This window comes from Gopherus flavomarginatus, chromosome 10, assembly GCF_025201925.1.
Source record: "Gopherus flavomarginatus isolate rGopFla2 chromosome 10, rGopFla2.mat.asm, whole genome shotgun sequence".
Lineage (NCBI taxonomy): Eukaryota > Metazoa > Chordata > Testudines > Testudinidae > Gopherus > Gopherus flavomarginatus.
The window spans coordinates 69,868,898-69,887,298 of record NC_066626.1 but is presented as its reverse complement, the minus strand read 5'-3'; the positions used below and the strand labels follow the sequence as shown (position 1 = coordinate 69,887,298).

Sequence of the window (18,401 nt, the reverse complement as noted above, 5' to 3'; positions counted from 1 at the left end):
AATGACTCAACAGTGAGGGTAATTAACCACTGGAACAACTTACCTAGTGATGTGGTGGATTCTCCATCACTTCAAGTCTGTACATAAGGACTGCCTGTCTTTCTAAAAGAGACGCGCTTTAGCTCAAACAGAAGTTATGGGCTTGATGCAGGGATCACTGGGTGAGAGTCTATGGTCTGTTTTACACAGGAGGTCAGATTCGATCAGACGTGGGCAAACTATGGCCTCTGGGCCACATCCGGCCTGCGGGACCATCCTTCCCGGCCCCTGAGCTCCTGGCCGGGGAGCCTAGTCCCCGGCCTCTCCCTCGCTGTCTCCCCTCCCCTGCAGCCACGCCGCTGTGCAGGCCGCGCTCTGGCCCGCCGCTCTCGCTGGGCAGCGTGGGGAGTGCTGCTGGCTCTGGCCGGGTGTCGCGTCTGCGAGCTCCTGCTGCTGGTAAGGGGGCGGGGAGTGGGGAAGTTGGGTAAGGGAGCGAGGGGGTCCTGGGGGACAGTCAGGGAGGAGGAGGAAGTTGGATGAGGCGGAGGTTCTGGGAGGGCAATCTGGGCATGGGGAACAGGGAGGGTTGGGAGTGGGAGTCCTGGGGGGCCTGTCAGAGGGCCTGTTTGAACTCCCAGAATCTCAACCCCACCCCCGCAAACAACCCACCTATCTACTGTATCTTATGAGAATCTCCTCTGGAGGAGATTTAGATTCAAAACTGTGTCCCCAAAGAGGGGGATATCCCAATGCTGCACATTTATGCTATTGAGTGGTTAGTTTACTTAAGGAAGGGAGGTGATCTTGTACCTAGATATGAAAACTAGGAGTCAAAACTCCTTGGTTCTGTTCTTTGCTATACCACTGACTTGCTAGGCAACCCTGACACAATCATGTTACCCATCTACAGAACTGGTATCATAATACTTGTCTACTTCACAAAAGTGTGGTACAGGTTAATTAATATTGTAAAGTGCTATATTAAATATACTGAGTATAATTCTGTTTATGGGGTAAATCCTGCCTCACATTTGGTGCTTAATTTGCAATGAAAGAGGTGCTGGGGCTCAAGCCTTTAGGTGCCAGACTTCAAGCAATTTTTTTACTTTCATAACTGACGTGACAAGCCCAGAGAGGCTGGGGCTGTGAACTGCCAAGCCCAGAGGTGCCGGGGCTGTGAACTGCCAAGCCCAGAGGTGCTGGGGCACAAATTACGTGTTGCTCCCAGTTCATAGGTACAGAAGGCATCCTGCCCAGAGTAATTTTGTAGTGCCAAAGAGAGGCAGCACTTGTACGAAGGTGTAGAAGCCTGCACTTCATGGGTGATATGGAATCTAGCTCTGCAGAGCCATACTACATGGCCACGAACAGGGTGTCTGAGCAGTGGGGCTGAGGCTTGGGGGGGGAACACCAGAGCATTACCCACTAGCCTAAATCCTCTAGTCTTTCCTAATGCATAAATTGTTTCTTTCATCTCAGCTGGAGCTGCCTTTGCAAGGCAGCTCCTTTGCTGCTCCATGGCTCGGAGCAGGTGGGTTTCCTTTATCTTCCCTTCCCAATGGACATGATTCCCAGCACTCAGTTCAGTTACTTGGGCTGGCTCCTGGGAAAAAAAAGATTTTCCCTGAAGTGTAAGTACAATATATCCTTTGGTATCTCCACTAAATCTATTGTTTACACTAAGTTTTGTCCTCTGCATGTTTGGCCTTTCAGGTCTAGATGTGAGGCACTAAATCCTGTATAATCCATTAACATCACTAACACAGGATTTGGCATCTGGTTTATGATACCTACCGGCAGCAAGTGATGATCAGTGCTATCACCAGGATAAGCAGAAGTCCCCCTCCTGCAGCTGCAATCACCACGGTGATTAGCTGATACGCTAAACACAAGAGACACAGGCGACCTCACTGACTTAGAAACAATAACATGCTTATAAATATTTAAGTGGGTATACAGGTATATAGCTCCATATCTATCCATCAGGCAAAAGGATTAGGAATTATCTTCTCTTGTCAGGAAGATTTACCTGGAGTTGGGGAGTTTTGGAGGACCAGGTAGAAAAATGGGAACTGTGAGACATTCAAAAACAGGTCCCCTCTTTGGAACAGTTTGTACTTATGAACATACGAGAGGTGCGCAACGGAAAGTCAGATCATCTTTAAGCAGCAGTAATCAACTCATGACAGACTGTACTTTTTCATCGTCCTCTGCAGCATAAAACTCAATTTTATAAAAAAGGATAAGAATTTCTCATTAGTGCTGACTGGTAATGGTGATCCAAGGGAAATTCTGCCCCAGTAATTAGAAGAACAAAGCACTCTGATTGCAGTTCAGGCTGAAAACATATCAGAAACAGAAGAACCATTTGTGCCCTCATGACCCTAACAAAGAATAATGTGAAAGGACAAGAAGTTCCATACTTACGGTTTCTACAGTTCAATCCCCCCAAGCCGAACGGGCACCTGTAACAGGAAAGAACTATGAGCTTTAAACATCTGAGCCTTAGTTGTGACAACATGTTACCAAAGCAATTTTGGGAGAGGGTGGGGAAAAGGGAGTTAGGTTAAGAAACAGAGATTACTATACCTCACACAGGTCTCATTTTCAAGCCTATATCCATCTTCGCAAGCTAGAAAATTAAAGAGAAAGGTGATGAGCATCCCTCAGTGGTGAACTGTAAGTAGGTGTGTATTTATTATTTGTATTGCTGTAGACCAGGGGTCGGCAACCTTTCAGAAGTGGTGTGCTGAGTCTTCATGTATTCACTCTAATTTAAGGTTTCGCGTGCCGGTAATACATTTTAACGTTTTCAGAAGGTCTCTCTCTATAAGTCTATAAACTATTGTCATATGTAAGGTAAACAAGTTTTTAAAAATGTTTAGGAAGCTTCATTTAAAATTCAATTAAAATGCAGATCTTATCAGTTTAGTGCAGTGGTTCTTAACCTGGGGTGCACGCATCCCGGAGCAGGGCCAGTGCAAGGATATTTTCTGCCTTAAGCGAAACTTCCACCTTGCCCCCCACTTTACATCGGTCCATTGAGAGGCAAATCCCAGTGAGCCTTTATAGACCCCAGGGGCCAGCCATGCCCAGGGGTTGCTCCCCAGACCAGGTTCCCCCCTCCCCGCCCCCTGAACTCCCCTGGACGATGCACAGCCCCCTGCTCCGAGTCCACTTACTGGCTTTGCCGGGCTTGGGTGGCTGCAACAGCTCAGCAGGGAGGAGCTGCCTTCCAGAGGCACCGGAGAGCCAGAGCATCCCGCTTGTGGCGGCAGCGAGCCCCAGCCATGGAGGAGCTGGCACGGTGCAAGGAGGGCAGCAACCCAGCAAAGGCAGCAGCGCAGCTAGCGGAGAGCAGCTGTGCCCCTCCCCCTCCTGCCCAGGCTGCAGTCCTGGTGCCTCCCCAGGGGTTCCTGCAGGCTGCAGTGGATGTATGCGGGCACCAGTCCCCACGTGTCCCCCGGCTACCCTCTCGCCTGGGGTTACCATATTTCAACAATCAAAAAAGAGGGGAGAGCCCTGCCCTCGCTCCGACCCATCCACTCCCTCCTACTTCCCACCCCGGTTGCCCCAGTCAGAACATCCAACCCCCTGCCCCAGCTCCTTGTCCCCTGACTGCCCCTCCTGGGACCCCTGCCCCGAACTGCCCCCCAGAACCCCACCCCCTACCTAAGCCTCCCTGCTTCTTGTCCCCTGACTGCCCCCTCCTGAGACTCCCCCACCCTAACTACCCCCTAGAACCCTACCCCCTATCTGTCCCCTGACTGCCCCAACCAAAATTCCACATGGAGTGCTGAGGCAGTGGGGTGGGGGGGAGCTGTGAGAGGGGCAGTGGAGACAGCAGCTCACACTCCCGGGCACCTCAGAACCCAAGCGCAGTGACGGGGCAGCGGGGGGTGTGCCTGCCCAGGCTGTGGCCTGGTGCTCCCCCCCCGGGAGGGCTCCTGCTGCAGATGCATGCGGGCGGTGGTCCCCGTGTGCCCCCGGCTCCCCCCTCGCCGCGCTCAGGCTCTGCAGCTCCCGGGAGTGTGAGCCGTTGCTGCCATCCCTCCCACAGCACGCCCAGGGCCCCACGCCCTGGCGGCTCACACTCCCGGGAGCCACAGAACCCGAGCATGGTGAGGGGAGAGCTGTGGGGCATGCCCGCTGCCGGTCTGGGGTTCTGGCTGCCGGCTCCACTCAGCCTCTGCCGGCCTGGGGTTCTGTTCACTCAGCCAGCCGTGTGCTGAGTGGGGCCAATGGCCGGGACTCCGGCTGGCAACTGCATGCCTAGCAAAATCGGCTAGTGTGCCAAAGGTGGCAAGCATGCCATAGGTTTCCGACCCCTGCTGTAGATAGAAGCTGTAGGCATAGAGTCATAGAAGTGTTAGAACTGGAAGGGACCTCAATAGCAAATCCAAGCCAGCCCTTCCACTCAGTGCAGGACCTGGGGCATGTCTACACTTAAAATGCTTCATTGGCACAGATCTACCGATGCAGCTGTAGCGCTTTAATGAAAATTGTCTAAGCCTGATGGCTTAGTCAATCCACCTCCCTTAGAAGCGGTAGCAATGTCAGTGAGAGAAAACTCTTTTGCCGACATAGCGCTGTCTACACCGGGGGTTAGGTTGGTATAACTATGTGGCTCAGGGCTATGGATTTTTCACACCTCCAAGCGACGCAGTTATACCAATATAGGTTTGTGGTGGAGACCAGACCCAAGTAATAACTAGACCATTCATGACAGGTGTTTGTCTAATCTGATCTTAAAAACCTCCAATAATAGCGATTCCACAACCCCTGTAGGGAATTTGTTCCAGTGCTTAACCACCCTGACAGGAAGTTTTTCCTAATGTCCAACCTAAACTGCTCTTGCTGCAATTTAAACCCACTGCTTCTTGTCCTATCCTCAGAGGTTAAGGAGAACAATTTTTCACTCTCCTCCTTGTAACAACCTTTTATGTACTTGAAAACCATTATCATGTCCCCTCTCAGTCTTCTCTTCTCCAGATTAAATAAACCCAATTTTTTAAATCTTTCCTCATAGGTCATAATTTCTAGACCTTTAATCATTTTTGTTGCTCTTCTCTGGACTTTCTCCCATTTGTCCACATCTTTCCTGAAATGTGGTGTGCAGGACTAGGCAACAAAATGGCTGATGAAATTCAATGTTGATAAATGCACATTGGAAAACATAATCCCAACTATACATATAAAATTATCTAAATTAGTTGATACCACTCAGGAAACAGATCTTGGAATCATTGTGGATAGTTCTCTGGAAACATCCACTCCATGTGCAGCAGCAGTCAAAAGAATGTTGGGAATCATTAGGAAAGGGGTAGATAATAAGGTATCACACATATAATAAAAATATCATATTGCCTCTATATAAATCCATGGCACACCGCCATTTTGAATACTGTGTGCAGATGTGGTCACCCCATCTCAAAAAAGACACAAAAAAGATACATTGGAATTGGAAAAGGTACAGAAAAGGGCAACAAAAATGATTAGGGGTATAGAATAGCTTTCATATGAGGAGAGACTGGGACTTTTCAGCTTGGAAAAGAGAGGACTAAGAGAGGATATGATAGAGGTCTATAAAATTATGACTGGTGTGGAGAAAGAAAGTAAGGAAGTGTTGTTTACTCCTCATAACACAAGAATTCTAACAGGGTTCAAAAAAGAACTAGATAATTTCTGGAGGATAGATCCATTGATGGCTATTAGCCAAGATGGACAGGGTTGGTGTCCCTAGCCTGTTTGCTGGAAGCTGGGAATAGGCAACAGGGGCTGAATCACTTGACGATTACCTGTTCTGTTCATTTTCTCTGAAGCACCTGGCATTGTCCATTGTCAGAAGACAGGATACTTGGCTAGATGGACCTTTGGTCTGACCCTGTATGGCCGTTCTTATGTTCTTACATTCGGTTGACTCCCTGGACCCTCTCTGGGGGGCTGCATCTACACTGCAAAGCAATAAGGCTCAGATCCTGGGTCCCGGCTTAACTTGAGCTTGGATCCTCCAGCCCTGCAAAGTCCTGGGACCTTGCTTCTGAGCCCTGTGTTAGTGCAACTGCAGTGTAGACACAAGGGGGAGTAGCTTGGAGCCCAGGATCAAGGATGGGCTTATGTTGCAGTGTAGATACACCCTTGAAATCTTCAGAGCTTGAAAAAAGAAGACAAGCAGCATCTCAGCTCTTTTCCAAACACATGCACACAAGCTGCAACCACAACAAAGCTTAAATGTCAAGCATTTGGGCCTGTTAATACATAATCTGAGACAGTGTTGGAGGTAGAGGAATGCAGGATCCACTGCTCTTAGTGTGAGGTGGGGAATGCAACATATGACAAAGAAGAGGTCAATATTCACTGCCATGGAGAGCAGAATAGAAGCACAAACTCTTATTAACAAGAAGCTGGGCATTATTTCCGGCATTCCTGGTCCTTTAAAGGCCTCCTATCAAGAGAGCCGAGTACAACGGGGTCCTGGTATATGAATGAGGCTCATAGGTGCTACAAAAATAAATACTAATAATAATAGGAACTCAGCTATCAGATCATACTGTGCAATTGCTATCAATTTTGGCTTATGCTTAACTTTATGCACAAGAGTAGTCCTCTGTCATAGGGCAGTGCACGTCTAGAGCACTCTCTGGTGGCAGGCTGAGGCATGACAAGCACACCTGCCTCCGTTTCCCTCCTTCAGACTCCCCAAGCAGTCCTTCTGAGTACGAATGGCCCTTGTGGGGTTCATTTATTTAAAAAGTCCCATGCATCTAAACCATAACGAAACAAGTCCCAACCAAGTCCCACAACCCAAGTCCAGAGAGAGAACATCCAACAGAGCCCCAGCGTTATTTTGCCATGCCCCAGATCTCCAGAACACCACCACCATTCCTCAGCCCTTCTGTACAGCTCCAGGATCCCTCATAGACTCAAGGACTGGAAGGGACCTCGAGAGGTCATCGAGTCCAGTCCCCTGCCCTCATGGCAGGACCAAATACTGTCTAGACAATCCCTAATAGACATTTATCTAACCTACTCTTAAATATCTCCAGAGATGGAGACTCCACAACTTCCCTAGGCAATCTATTCCAGTGTTTAACTACCCTGACAGTTAGGAACTTTTTCCTAATGTCCAACCTAAATCTCCCTTGCTGCAGTTTAAGCCCATTGCTTCTTGTTCTATCATTGGAGGCTAAGGTGAACAAGTTTTCTCCCTCCTCCTCATGACACCTCACTCCCAGCTTTCTGGACCTCTGGTTTCAGCTCTCCAGCACACATCTCCCTCTGTTGCTCTGAGCCTTCAGCCCTCTCCAGCCATGATTTTCTGGCTCAGGAAGGATGGCTGGCTAGCCCCTCCATTGGCTTCCTAGCCCTCAGCTCTTTTCAGCCTGCTGGCACTGGCTCTTGAAAAGTCAGCAGGTTAACTCCTCCACTGGCTTCCTGATAAATCCTCCTCCTTTCCAATGAAGGCCTGCAGACAGCTCTCTGTTGCTTTCTCCAGAGACGACCTCCTCTCTTTCTCTAATCCTTTAGCCAATAAGTTCCTGGACTGCATTGCAGACAACTTTTTATTTCAGAAAGTTGAAAAAGCTACTAGGGGGGAAGCTGTTCTAGACTTGATTTTAACAAATAGGGAAGAACTCGTTGAGAATTTGAAAGTAGAAGGAAGCTTGGGTGAAAGTGATCATGAAATAATAGAGTTTACAATTCTAAGGAAGGGTAGAAGGGAGCACAGCAAAATAGAGACAATGGATTTCAGGAAGGCGGATTTTGGTAAGCTCAGAGAGCTGATAGGTAAGGTCCCATGGGAATCAAGACTGAGGGGAAAAACAACTGAGGAGAGTTGGCAGTTTTTCAAAGGGACGCTATTAAGGGCCCAAAAGCAAGCTATTCCGATGGTTAGGAAAGATAGAAAATGTGGCAAAAGACCACCTTGGCTTAACCACGAGATCTTGCGTGACCTACAAAATAAAAAGGCATCATATAAAAAATGGAAACTAGGTCAGATTACAAAGGACGAATATAGGCAAATAACACAGGAATGCAGAGGCAAGATTAGAAAGGCAAAGGCACAAAATGAGATCAAACTAGCTATGGGAATAAAGGGAAACAAGAAGACTTTTTATCAATACATTAGAAGCAAGAGGAAGACCAAGGACAGGGTAGGTCCACTGCTCAGTGAGGAGGGGGAAACAGTAACGGGAGACTTGGAAATGGCAGAGATGCTTAATGACTTCTTCGTTTCGGTCTTCACTGAGAAGTCTGAAGGAATGTCTAATAAAGGGAATGCTTACGGGAAGAGGGTAGGTTTAGAAGATAAAATAAAAAAAGAACAAGTAAAAAATCACTTAGAAAAGTTAGATGCCTGCAAGTCACCAGGGCCTGATGAAATGCATCCTAGAATACTCAAGGAGTTAATAGAGGAGGTATCTGAGCCTCTAACTATCATCTTTGGGAAATCATGGGAGACTGGGGAGATTCCAGAAGACTGGAAGGGGGCAAATATAGTGCCCATCTATAAAAAGGGAAATAAAAACAACCCAGGAAACTACAGACCAGTTAGTTTAACTTCTGTGCCAGGGAAGATAATGGAGCAGATAATTAAAGAAATCATCTGCAAACACTTGGAAGGTGGTAAGGTGATAGGGAATAGCCAGCATGGATTTGTAAAGAACAAATCGTGTCAAACTAATCTGATAGCATTCTTTGATAGGATAACGAGCCTTGTGGATAAGGGAGAAGCGGTGGATGTGATATACCTAGACTTTAGTAAGGCATTTGATACGGTCTCGCATGATATTCTTATAGACAAACTAGGAAAGTACAATTTAGATGGGGCTACTATAAGGTGGGTGCATAACTGGCTGGATAACCGTACTCAGAGAGTCGTTGTTAAAGGCTCCCAATCCTGCTGGAAAGGTATAACAAGTGGGGTTCCGCAGGAGTCTGTTTTGGGACTGGCTCTGTTCAATATCTTCATCAACGATTTAGATGTTGGCATAGAAAGTACGCTTATTAAGTTTGCGGACGATACCAAACTGGGAGGGATTGCAACTGCTTTGGAGGACAGGGTCAAAATTCAAAATGATCTGGACAAATTGGAGAAATGGTCTGAGGTAAACAGGATGAAGTTCATTAAAGATAAATGCAAAGTGCTTCACTTAGGAAGGAACAATCAATTTCACACATATAGAATGGGAGGAGACTGTCTAGGAAGGAGTATGGCAGAAAGAGATCTAGGGGTCATAGTGGACCACAAGCTTAATATGAGTCAACAGTGTGATACTGTTGCAAAAAAAGCAAACGTGATTCTGGGATGCATTAACAGGTGCGTTGTAAACAAGACACGAGAAGTCATTCTTCCGCTTTACTCTGCGCTGGTTAGGCCTCAACTGGAGTATTGTGTCCAGTTCTGGGCACCGCATTTCAAGAAAGATGTGGAGAAACTGGAGAGGGTCCAGAGAAGAGCAACGAGAATGATTAAAGGTCTTGAGAACATGACCTATGAAGGAAGGCTGAAGGAATTGGGTTTGTTTAGTTTGGAAAAGAGAAGACTGAGAGGGGACATGATAGCAGTTTTCAGGTATCTAAAAGGGTGTCATCAGGAGGAGGGAGAAAACTTGTTCACCTTAGCCTCCAATGATAGAACAAGAAGCAATGGGCTTAAACTGCAGCAAGGGAGATTTAGGTTGGACATTAGGAAAAAATTCCTAACTGTCAGGGTAGTTAAACACTGGAATAGATTGCCTAGGGAAGTTGTGGAATCTCTATCTCTGGAGATATTTAAGAGTAGGTTAGATAAATGTCTATTAGGGATGGTCTAGACAGTATTTGGTCCTGCCATGATGGCAGGGGACTGGACTCGATGACCTCTCGAGGTCCCTTCCAGTCCTAGAGTCTATGAGTCTATGAGCCCCCCAGGTGCTGTCCCACCCTCTTAACTGGCCAAAAGGGAGCACCTATCTGGTATAAGGGAGCTGAACTTATTTCATTTATGGAGCTGAGCCACACTGTGAAACCCACCAACTGCCTTCAACGGGACTACTCAAGTGCTTAAGTGCCTTGCTGGATTGGCACCTCAGATAATAATTAGAGCTGGTCCCATTTTTTTTTTATGGAACATGTTTCCATAGGAAAATGGAATCTCATCAGAATCAAAACTTTCTGTGGGAATATGGCCATTTCAATGACATTTTGTTCTAAAAATATTGGAAATGAAGCATTCTGATTTTTCGTTTTGAAATGTATATATATTTTTAGATGTTAGAATTGGAACAATGTTTTGATTTAATCGAAACAGAGCATTTCAAGTCATCCAAAACAGATTGGTTTTGAAAAAAAAATTGTTTCTACTTTTTGTTTTTTCTTTTTTAATTCCAATTCAGTAGCATGGAACTCCTTCTTCAGTTAGGAGGTCAAACTGCATCTCTCTCTCCCAGGCCAAAACTAGTGACGATGATTTGACAAGGTATGCAGTTAGCCACCATTCTCTAGCCCGATTACTTTTCAGAGTCCAAATGCATCATTTTTTTATGTTCTTAAACTGCACCAGCCCACTGTGATGTGATCGACCTAACCACACAGCCTTGGCTTCTTGTGCAGATGTTAAGCCTCTGGGCCACTTTGTAATTCGTACTTCCACCTTAAAGCAGAATATAAAGCATATGGGATTGTAATAAGACCCCAAAGCTATACTTCAAGAAGAGCCTACCAGTGATAATCACAGCTGATCAGTGAAGGTCACTGTTAACCCACAGCAATACACCTGACAAGATCTTTGTCTCCTAGCTCTATGACTGTAGTGTGCAGTTTATAACATATGAAATGCCTTTAAAGTTCTTGTACAACTGGATGAATACATATCTAGTCATAAGACTGTATCTCTGTGTTCAGATATTTGGCAAGGAAAAGAAAAGAAACTGTGTGACATTAATCTGTACACAATTAAGATGGCAACATCATCATAGTAGATGAGGAGAATTCTGTAGTAGGGGGATCTCATAACATCAATAGTAATTGACAGACTCATCAATTTTAAGGCCAAGAGACCACTGTGATCATCTCCTGCATACCATAGGCTATAGCATATCCCTGAATTAATTTCTATTTCAGATCCAATAGCTGTGGTTTTACTAGAGCATATCTTTTTGGAAAAACTCCAAACTTGATTTTAAATTTTCCAGTGATGGAGAATCCACTACCCCGACTGTTCAAAATTTTATTAATGATTAAAGGTAACTTTAGTCTAAAATTTGTCTAGTTTATTTTTAGTCTAAATTTGTCTAGCTGCAACTTTCAGCCATTGGATCTTATTATACTTTGTCTGCTAGAAGGAAGAACCCTCTATTGTAATATTTCTGTTCCCCATGTAGATACTTATGTATATGTTCAAATAACTCCTTAATCTTTTCTTTGATAAACTACATGGATTAAGCTCCTTGAATCTACCATTGTAAGATCGGTTTTCCAATCCTTATTCATTCTCATGGTTCTTCTCAGAACACTCTCCAGTGTTTCAACATCCTTCTTGAACTGTGGACACCAGAAATGGACACAGTATTCCAGAAGAATTGCACCACTGCCAAATGCAGAGGCAATATAATCCCCATACTTGACAGTCCCATTTATACATCCAAAGATCTCGTTAGCCAGTGTTGCACAGAGACTTTATATCAGCTCATTATCCACCAGGATCCCCAAGTCTTTTTCAGAAGCACTGCTTCCCAGTCCCCCATCATGTAAGTACAGCCTACATTCTTTGTTCCTAGATGTGTGGCATTACATTTGGCAGTACTGCTTGCTCCCAGATTACTATAGGGTCCAAATCGCTCTGTATGAGTGACCTGTCCATCCTCGATGTTGGGTCAGCTGCAAACTTTATCAGTGATGATTTTAAATTTTATTTCAGGTCATTGATAAAAACAGCAGAGGGCCAAGAATTGATCCCTGAGGGAACCCACTAGAAACCTCCAAGCTGATTCCCCATTTGCAACGTTACCTATCAATTAGCCAGTTTTTAATCCATTGAATATGTGCCACTGGTGATTTTGTTTTCTTCCAGTTTCTTAATCAAAATGCTGTGTGGTACCAAGTCAAATGCCTTACAAAAATCTAAGTATATGATATCAACTTTGTTACCTATAGCAATCAAACTTGTAATCTCATTAAAAAAAATCAGGTTACGTTGATAGGCTCTTTCTTCCCTCAGCCCATGTTGACTGGCATTAATTACATTACCCTCCTTCAATTCTTTATTAATTGAGTCTCATATTAGCCATTCTATTGTTTTGTCCAGGAATTATGTCAGGCTGACTGGCCTATAATTGCTCAATCATCTCATTTACCCTGTTAAAATATTGGCACAACATTAGCTCTTTTCTAGTCTTCTGGAACTTTTCCAGTGTTCTAAGACTTATTAAAAATCAACATTAATGGTCTAGTGAGCTCCTCAGTCAATTCTTTTAAAACTCTCGAGTGCAAGTTTTCTAAACATGCTGATTTAAAACTGTCTGGCGTTAGCAGCTGCTATTTAACATCTTTCTTAGTTATTGTTGGAATGAAAAATATTTCATCATATGATATAAATACATTATCTGATTTTTCCAAGAATAGAAATATTTACTTGACACTTCTGCCTTTTCTGCTCGACAGTTCTACCATTTCCATCTAATAATGGGCCAATACCATTATTAGGACTTCTTCAGTTCCTGAATTACTTAAAAAACTCCTTCCTATTGTACTTAACACTTCTGGACATAGATTTCTCCTTGTATCCTTTTCCTTCCCTAACCAAATATTTTCATTGCTATCAACTTTCCCTTTTTTCCATTTATTATTTATATTATTTTTTATTGCTGCTTTCATTTCCCTTTTAAACCAGTCTGGCTTTTTTAAAAAAAAAACACAATAATTTTTTTCAATATCTCGCGATTGTAGTTTTTTTGGCTATTTAGTTGCCAATCATCATTCATATTTAAGTCTGTCCATCATATTAATTGTATTAGATTTATTATGAACTTTCTCTTTTGATTTTTATAAAATCAAGGAAGTAAGGTGACCAGACAGCAAGTGTAAAAAATCAGGACGGGGGTGAGGGGTAATAGGCGCCTATATACGAAAAACCTAGTAAAATCGGGACTGTCCCTACAAAATCGGGACATCTGGTCACCCTACAAAGAAGAGTCCATAAGTAGAAGGACACGTGATGAGTGTCTCAGTCAACCAGAAACCAGGACATGCAAATAAATACAAAATTATATACACCCAACCTGTACATAGTAGTGAGGTGTCAGCAAAAGAGCAGAGCTAGAGTGGTTTGTTCATGTTACAAGATCCATGAGAGGGACTTGGGGAAATCTTCCTCCAGCCTGAGTAACTAGATTGGGCATTACAGAACCTTGCATTGGGAGCAATCCTATCTCTCAGGCTGTGCTCCACAAAGGTGACTGCAGCCTAACGATTAGTATAGTCTCCATAGCCTTAGCACTCTTCTGCTGCTTGGGAAGTGGGGAAGGACTGGCCGATTTTGTGGTCTAACCTGACCCCAATCTCTCACCCGCAGGGATGCAGCTGCACAGCTGTGCAGTCAGTGCACCCCCCCACTTACGGGAACCAAAATTTTCCAGTCCCACAGACAGGAAAGCTATTGCATAGAGGGCGGGGGCGGATCCTGGATTCACCATTTCTGTGCATCTGAGGGTTCTTTAAATGTAATGCAGAGCTGCAGAACTCTGCTCCTATTTCCCTTTCACTACCCCGCCTGCTCTCCCCCTACTGTCATGCTGCTGGCTTCCAGTTCCTTTGACTCTGCATCAAAGAGAGCTCACTGTGCCACTCCCACTCTCCAAGCTTTTAACTATTACCAGCTAATCTGAAATCTAAACATCGCTGTAGTTTGGGGGAGGCAGGGGGTGTGTTGCCCCCACAAGGCGCAGAACTGGACACCCACACATGTCCCCATTAGCCTGATTGGAGCTGCCCCCCAAATACAGAAGTCAAACTATGCCTATGAATCTAAACTGGGAGGTGGAGGGGGCGGGATGGGGGATATTAAGGACTGGAGAGGCCTGCAGCCAGGCAGAACGTTCAACTCCAATCCTCTTTCGACTTTTCACTCAGGATTTCTTTTTGTCCAGCTTGACCTCCCTCTCCCAGTGAATGCTTGAGGGGACTCTTGGAAACTTTTGGATGAGAGGAAGTGATCAGAGCCTCTCTCAGCTCACACAAGGGCACATGGTTTTATTGAGAAAAATGCACCCCGCAAAGCCGACACAGCAAGCCTGTGGTGACCTTTTCTTCATCAACCCTGCAGGCTTGGTGACATGTCCTGGAAAGGATGGAAATGTCAGCTACCTGGAGATGAATGGAACGCATGAGGAATGGTATTTAGGCTGAGATTTTCAAGCTCCTTCCGGCTCCTTTGAGAACTCCTCCCTTAAACCTCATTAATATTAGATATTTGTGGAGCCAGAATTACCAGTGTGCTCCAGGTGGCAGATTTCCCACAAGTGATCTTTAGCTTTTAGTCAGGAAAGAGACACACCTGGAGGTTTGCTGCTGACCAATCACCATGCCTTTTGTCCTCTCCAAATCACACCCAACTTCCTGTAAAGGATTCCTGGTAGCCTAGTACAATTGGCATTTCCCACAGGAAGGAACACTATAATTAGAATGACCACTTGCAAACATTTAACTTGCTATGGGCTACATTTTCAGCACTCACAATCAGGGCCAGTTTTTCTAGACACCTCTGTCCCTTTTTAGGCACCTGTATACAGGGCAGTTTTTCAAAAGAGCTCAGCACGTTGGGTCTGGCACTCTTTTGAAAAAAAAATCTCTGTAAATGTCAAATTGGGAGCTGCTGGATGCTAAGTCCTTTTGAAAATCTGGATCACACAACGGAGGCACAGCTCTGTCAAAAATCGGGCCCTAACTGCACATGCTGAGCACCTGAAAAATCTAGCCATGAGCTCTTTTGAAGGTCTTGCCCCACTCCCACATACTGTGGGTCATTAAAGAAGATGGCTTCCTGCTCTGTCCCCAGCTCTTGACAACATGAAGGTAAAATTCTCCACAGCACAGAGGTGTGTAAAAGGCCATCTGCCGCAGAGTAATTTTTACCTATGCCATTTGCAAGCTCATGGAGGTGTCATCCTCTCTAAAATGTCCTGATTGTCCTGCTTGTTTTATCATAACAGAGGTGATGGGGTGTCTTTTATCGTTCTGCTGCAAGCCCCTTGACCAATAAACTATCCTATTTATTTTATAGATGGAGTGAGAACAGAATGATCCCATCCCATCTGAGATACTTACAAAGCCCCTATTACCATAGTATTGGAGCATCTCACAAGCTTTATTCTTCGCACAGCATTCCCCCAGGGATGGATAAATACTATTACCCTCATTTTACAGGTGGGAAGCGAAGGCACACAGAGATGAAGTGACTTGCCCAAGGTCATACAGGAAGCCTGTGCCAGAGCAAGAAACTAAAGCTGGATCTCTCAAGGCCCAGGCTAGCACCCTAACCACTGGACCATCCTTCTTCTCAGCCCCAGCCCCTGCAAGTTACACTGCAGCAATCTCTTCATCATTTGACACCCACCTTCCTCCATTCTTAGAGGGGAAAAAAAGGAATGCTACTTTCTCAGACTGGAGCCTATTGAAATAAAAACTAGATGTTATTTTATGTGGGTTTCACACATCCTGTCTCCTCCTCTTTGTTGCTGTTAGATGCCAGTGATGCTGATGATCCCATTACATGTATGAGGTCAAAGCAGGGAAACATTACCACATATTTTTTAAAGCAGGCAGATTAGATGATTTTTATCTGGCTTCAAAGACGCTGCAGACCTGACTAGAATTGCTTAGTGCTATTTGACAAGGTTCTTTCATTGTGCTGTCAACAAGAACCTAGCCAACTAAGCATGGCAAGGTTAAGGACTAATTGGGGATAGTCAACATATCTTTACAAAAATACCGCCCTACACACATGCACTCCCCCTCTCTCCCATGTATACACTCACAAAGGAGTCATTTGTTTTACAATAGCATGTACAGACCCCAACTGAGATTGGGGCCTCACCGTGCAAAGCGCTGTACATAAATATAGCAAGACATATACCTTGTTCCAAAGAGCTCACACATAAAGGTTGGGTGGGGAAACAGAGGCACAATCAGGTGAAGTGTCCTGCCCAAGGTCACAGAGAATAGCTGAGCCAGGGTTGGAAGTCAGGACTCCTAGGTCCCAATCCAATGTCCATCTGGTCTCTTACAAATTGTGATATTGTCAAAACATGACTAATCACCAACTGGCTGCTTCATAAGACACAGCGGGGAAGATGGTGTCATCTTTTGTAGATTGTGAGTTCTTTGGAGCAGGGACACTCTTCCCACACATTTATACAGTATCCAGCATGTTGCAGTCATGGCTAGAAACAAAAAGTACCCAATAACCATTGAAGTCATAAGTGTATTAATGATCAGGAAGCTGGACTTCTTATGACACACCACAGGAGAAATTAGTCTAGGCAGGCAATGGGCTCCATTGTACCTATGTACATTTATTTTGATCACTGCAGGAGCAAAATTGACCGTAATTTATTTCAAATGTAGTGAAATAGCTCTGTGGCTGCTAAGGCAGTCATTCGGAGATACTGGCTCTTGTATTTAAATATCTATTATGATCCTTTTGAAGACAAAATAAATTCACACTCCTTCTCAGCTACTTGGTCATTTCAAAATACTAAGGATACACAAATACAGCTTGTGAATTTAAAACATTTATCTTTTTACTTCCCCTGGAGTTCAAACAAAAGAACAACACAAAAAAGTGCGCTATGTCATCTGTGCACTATGCCACTGAACGGCTGCCTCTGGCATTCCAACCCCTTGTCTCTTTTCACTGGACCTTTCTGACTTGCACAGCAGGCTCCCAAAAGTGATAATATTATGATTACTCTAGTGAGCGAGAATATCTTCAATTTCTACTGTAAAGCACCATATCCAAATGGAAGAAATCTAAACTGTTAATGTTTATTCACAATACTGAGCTGCTTAGCATGCAAAGAAATACAAAGAACCCTTGTGAAAATCATTTCAACTGGAAACAAAATATTAAGCAAAAACCAAAGCAAACCCGGCTGTGAAATGAACAATACCTCTGCAGGAATGATCTATCTTCTTGTATTTAAAGTATCCACTCTTGCATTGACAGACTGCAATGCCATCTCTGTCGGTGCATTCCGAAGTTTCTTTGTCGCATTCAGGGTCCTTCTGTTTGCACAAACCGCCAACTATCATAACGACATTACCAGTATCAGCACATGTCCTTGTAAATACACTGTTATGCACATTGATCATCAGCTTTCCTGCTGTATCACACTGAGGTTGGTAATGTTTTCCCCTGTTTCTTTATTAATATTTGCTCCCTTTTGAGATAAAGCCACAGGACCGGATATGGCAGTCCCTACAACAGAGATTGGTCCAAACATGTAGGGAAGGGTGGTAACCAGAACATGGATTTGAATTCTACAGCTGTCCTTAGCTCTGGGAGATATATATCTGTATCCTTTTTGTTATGTGATTGTAGTGTACCTAGTACAATGGGGTTCTCGTCTCTGGTTGTGGTCCCTAGCCACTATCACAGTGCAAATAATAATATAATATAATAGGCATGAATTGAAATCTTGCATCTGAACACTCCCTGGCTTTGGAGGGCTTATAACCTGGATGAGATTTTTGCCTATTTCTGCAGTAAATACATAATTTATTTATTATGAGGATCAATATTTGAACAGATACTAGAGATGGAAAAGACCTACTGAGTCATCAGGTCTATCTCCTACCAACCAACACAGCATTGTTCCTTGCAATATATTTTTGAGTGCTTTGTCCAACCTAGTAATCCCTTGACAGAATTCAGCAGTCTCACAGATCTCGCCATATTCAGTCTAAATGTGTATGAAATCTTCAGTTAAAAAAAAATAACTTATATGTGCTGTTCTTTTTGCCATACACAACTTGTGCTTCCAGTCTAGATGATTTCTTTCAGATTAAGGGACACAAACATTAAATCCCTGTTAGAGAGAAACAGAGTATCCTTCACTCTGTAAAGCTCTTCCAGCGTAAATGCTCTCACATCTCTGCCTTCTAGCAGACAGACAGACCTCTGACATGTAAAGATGTAGTATACAGTAAGGAGAACCACAGCAGCATACTCCACAAACACTGTTATAATTTCAGCCAAGATGTAATTTCCCCACACTTCTGGTACAAACAAACCAAACTAGGAGAATAGAGAAAGAGAGGGGTATGGCCCACTGCTCTTAGCATAGAACCAGGAGCTAGAAACTCATGACTTCTAATCCTCTATGGGTATGTCTACAGTGCAATTAAAAACCCGTGGCTGGCCTGTGCCAGATGACTCGGGC

At 44.4% G+C, this 18,401-nt stretch overlaps 1 protein-coding gene across 8 annotated transcripts in view; it reads right to left on the bottom strand.

Annotated features, from left to right (window-relative positions):
- The window catches only part of HEG1 (heart development protein with EGF like domains 1), a 94,510-nt gene that overhangs the window by 6,404 nt on the left and 69,705 nt on the right, over positions 1-18,401 (bottom strand). For 7 of the 8 annotated variants that reach the window (XM_050916893.1, XM_050916894.1, XM_050916896.1 and 4 more), the window contains 4 exons: positions 17,130-17,264; positions 2,569-2,611; positions 2,407-2,444; positions 1,774-1,861 (listed from right to left, as the gene is read on the bottom strand). In XM_050916893.1, coding sequence (XP_050772850.1) covers positions 1,774-1,861; positions 2,407-2,444; positions 2,569-2,611; positions 17,130-17,264 — 304 coding nt within the window. Of the gene's footprint in view, positions 1-43; positions 103-1,773; positions 1,862-2,406; positions 2,445-2,568; positions 2,612-17,129; positions 17,265-18,401 lie in introns of all 8 variants that reach the window. The other variant, XM_050916898.1, reaches the window with a different exon arrangement.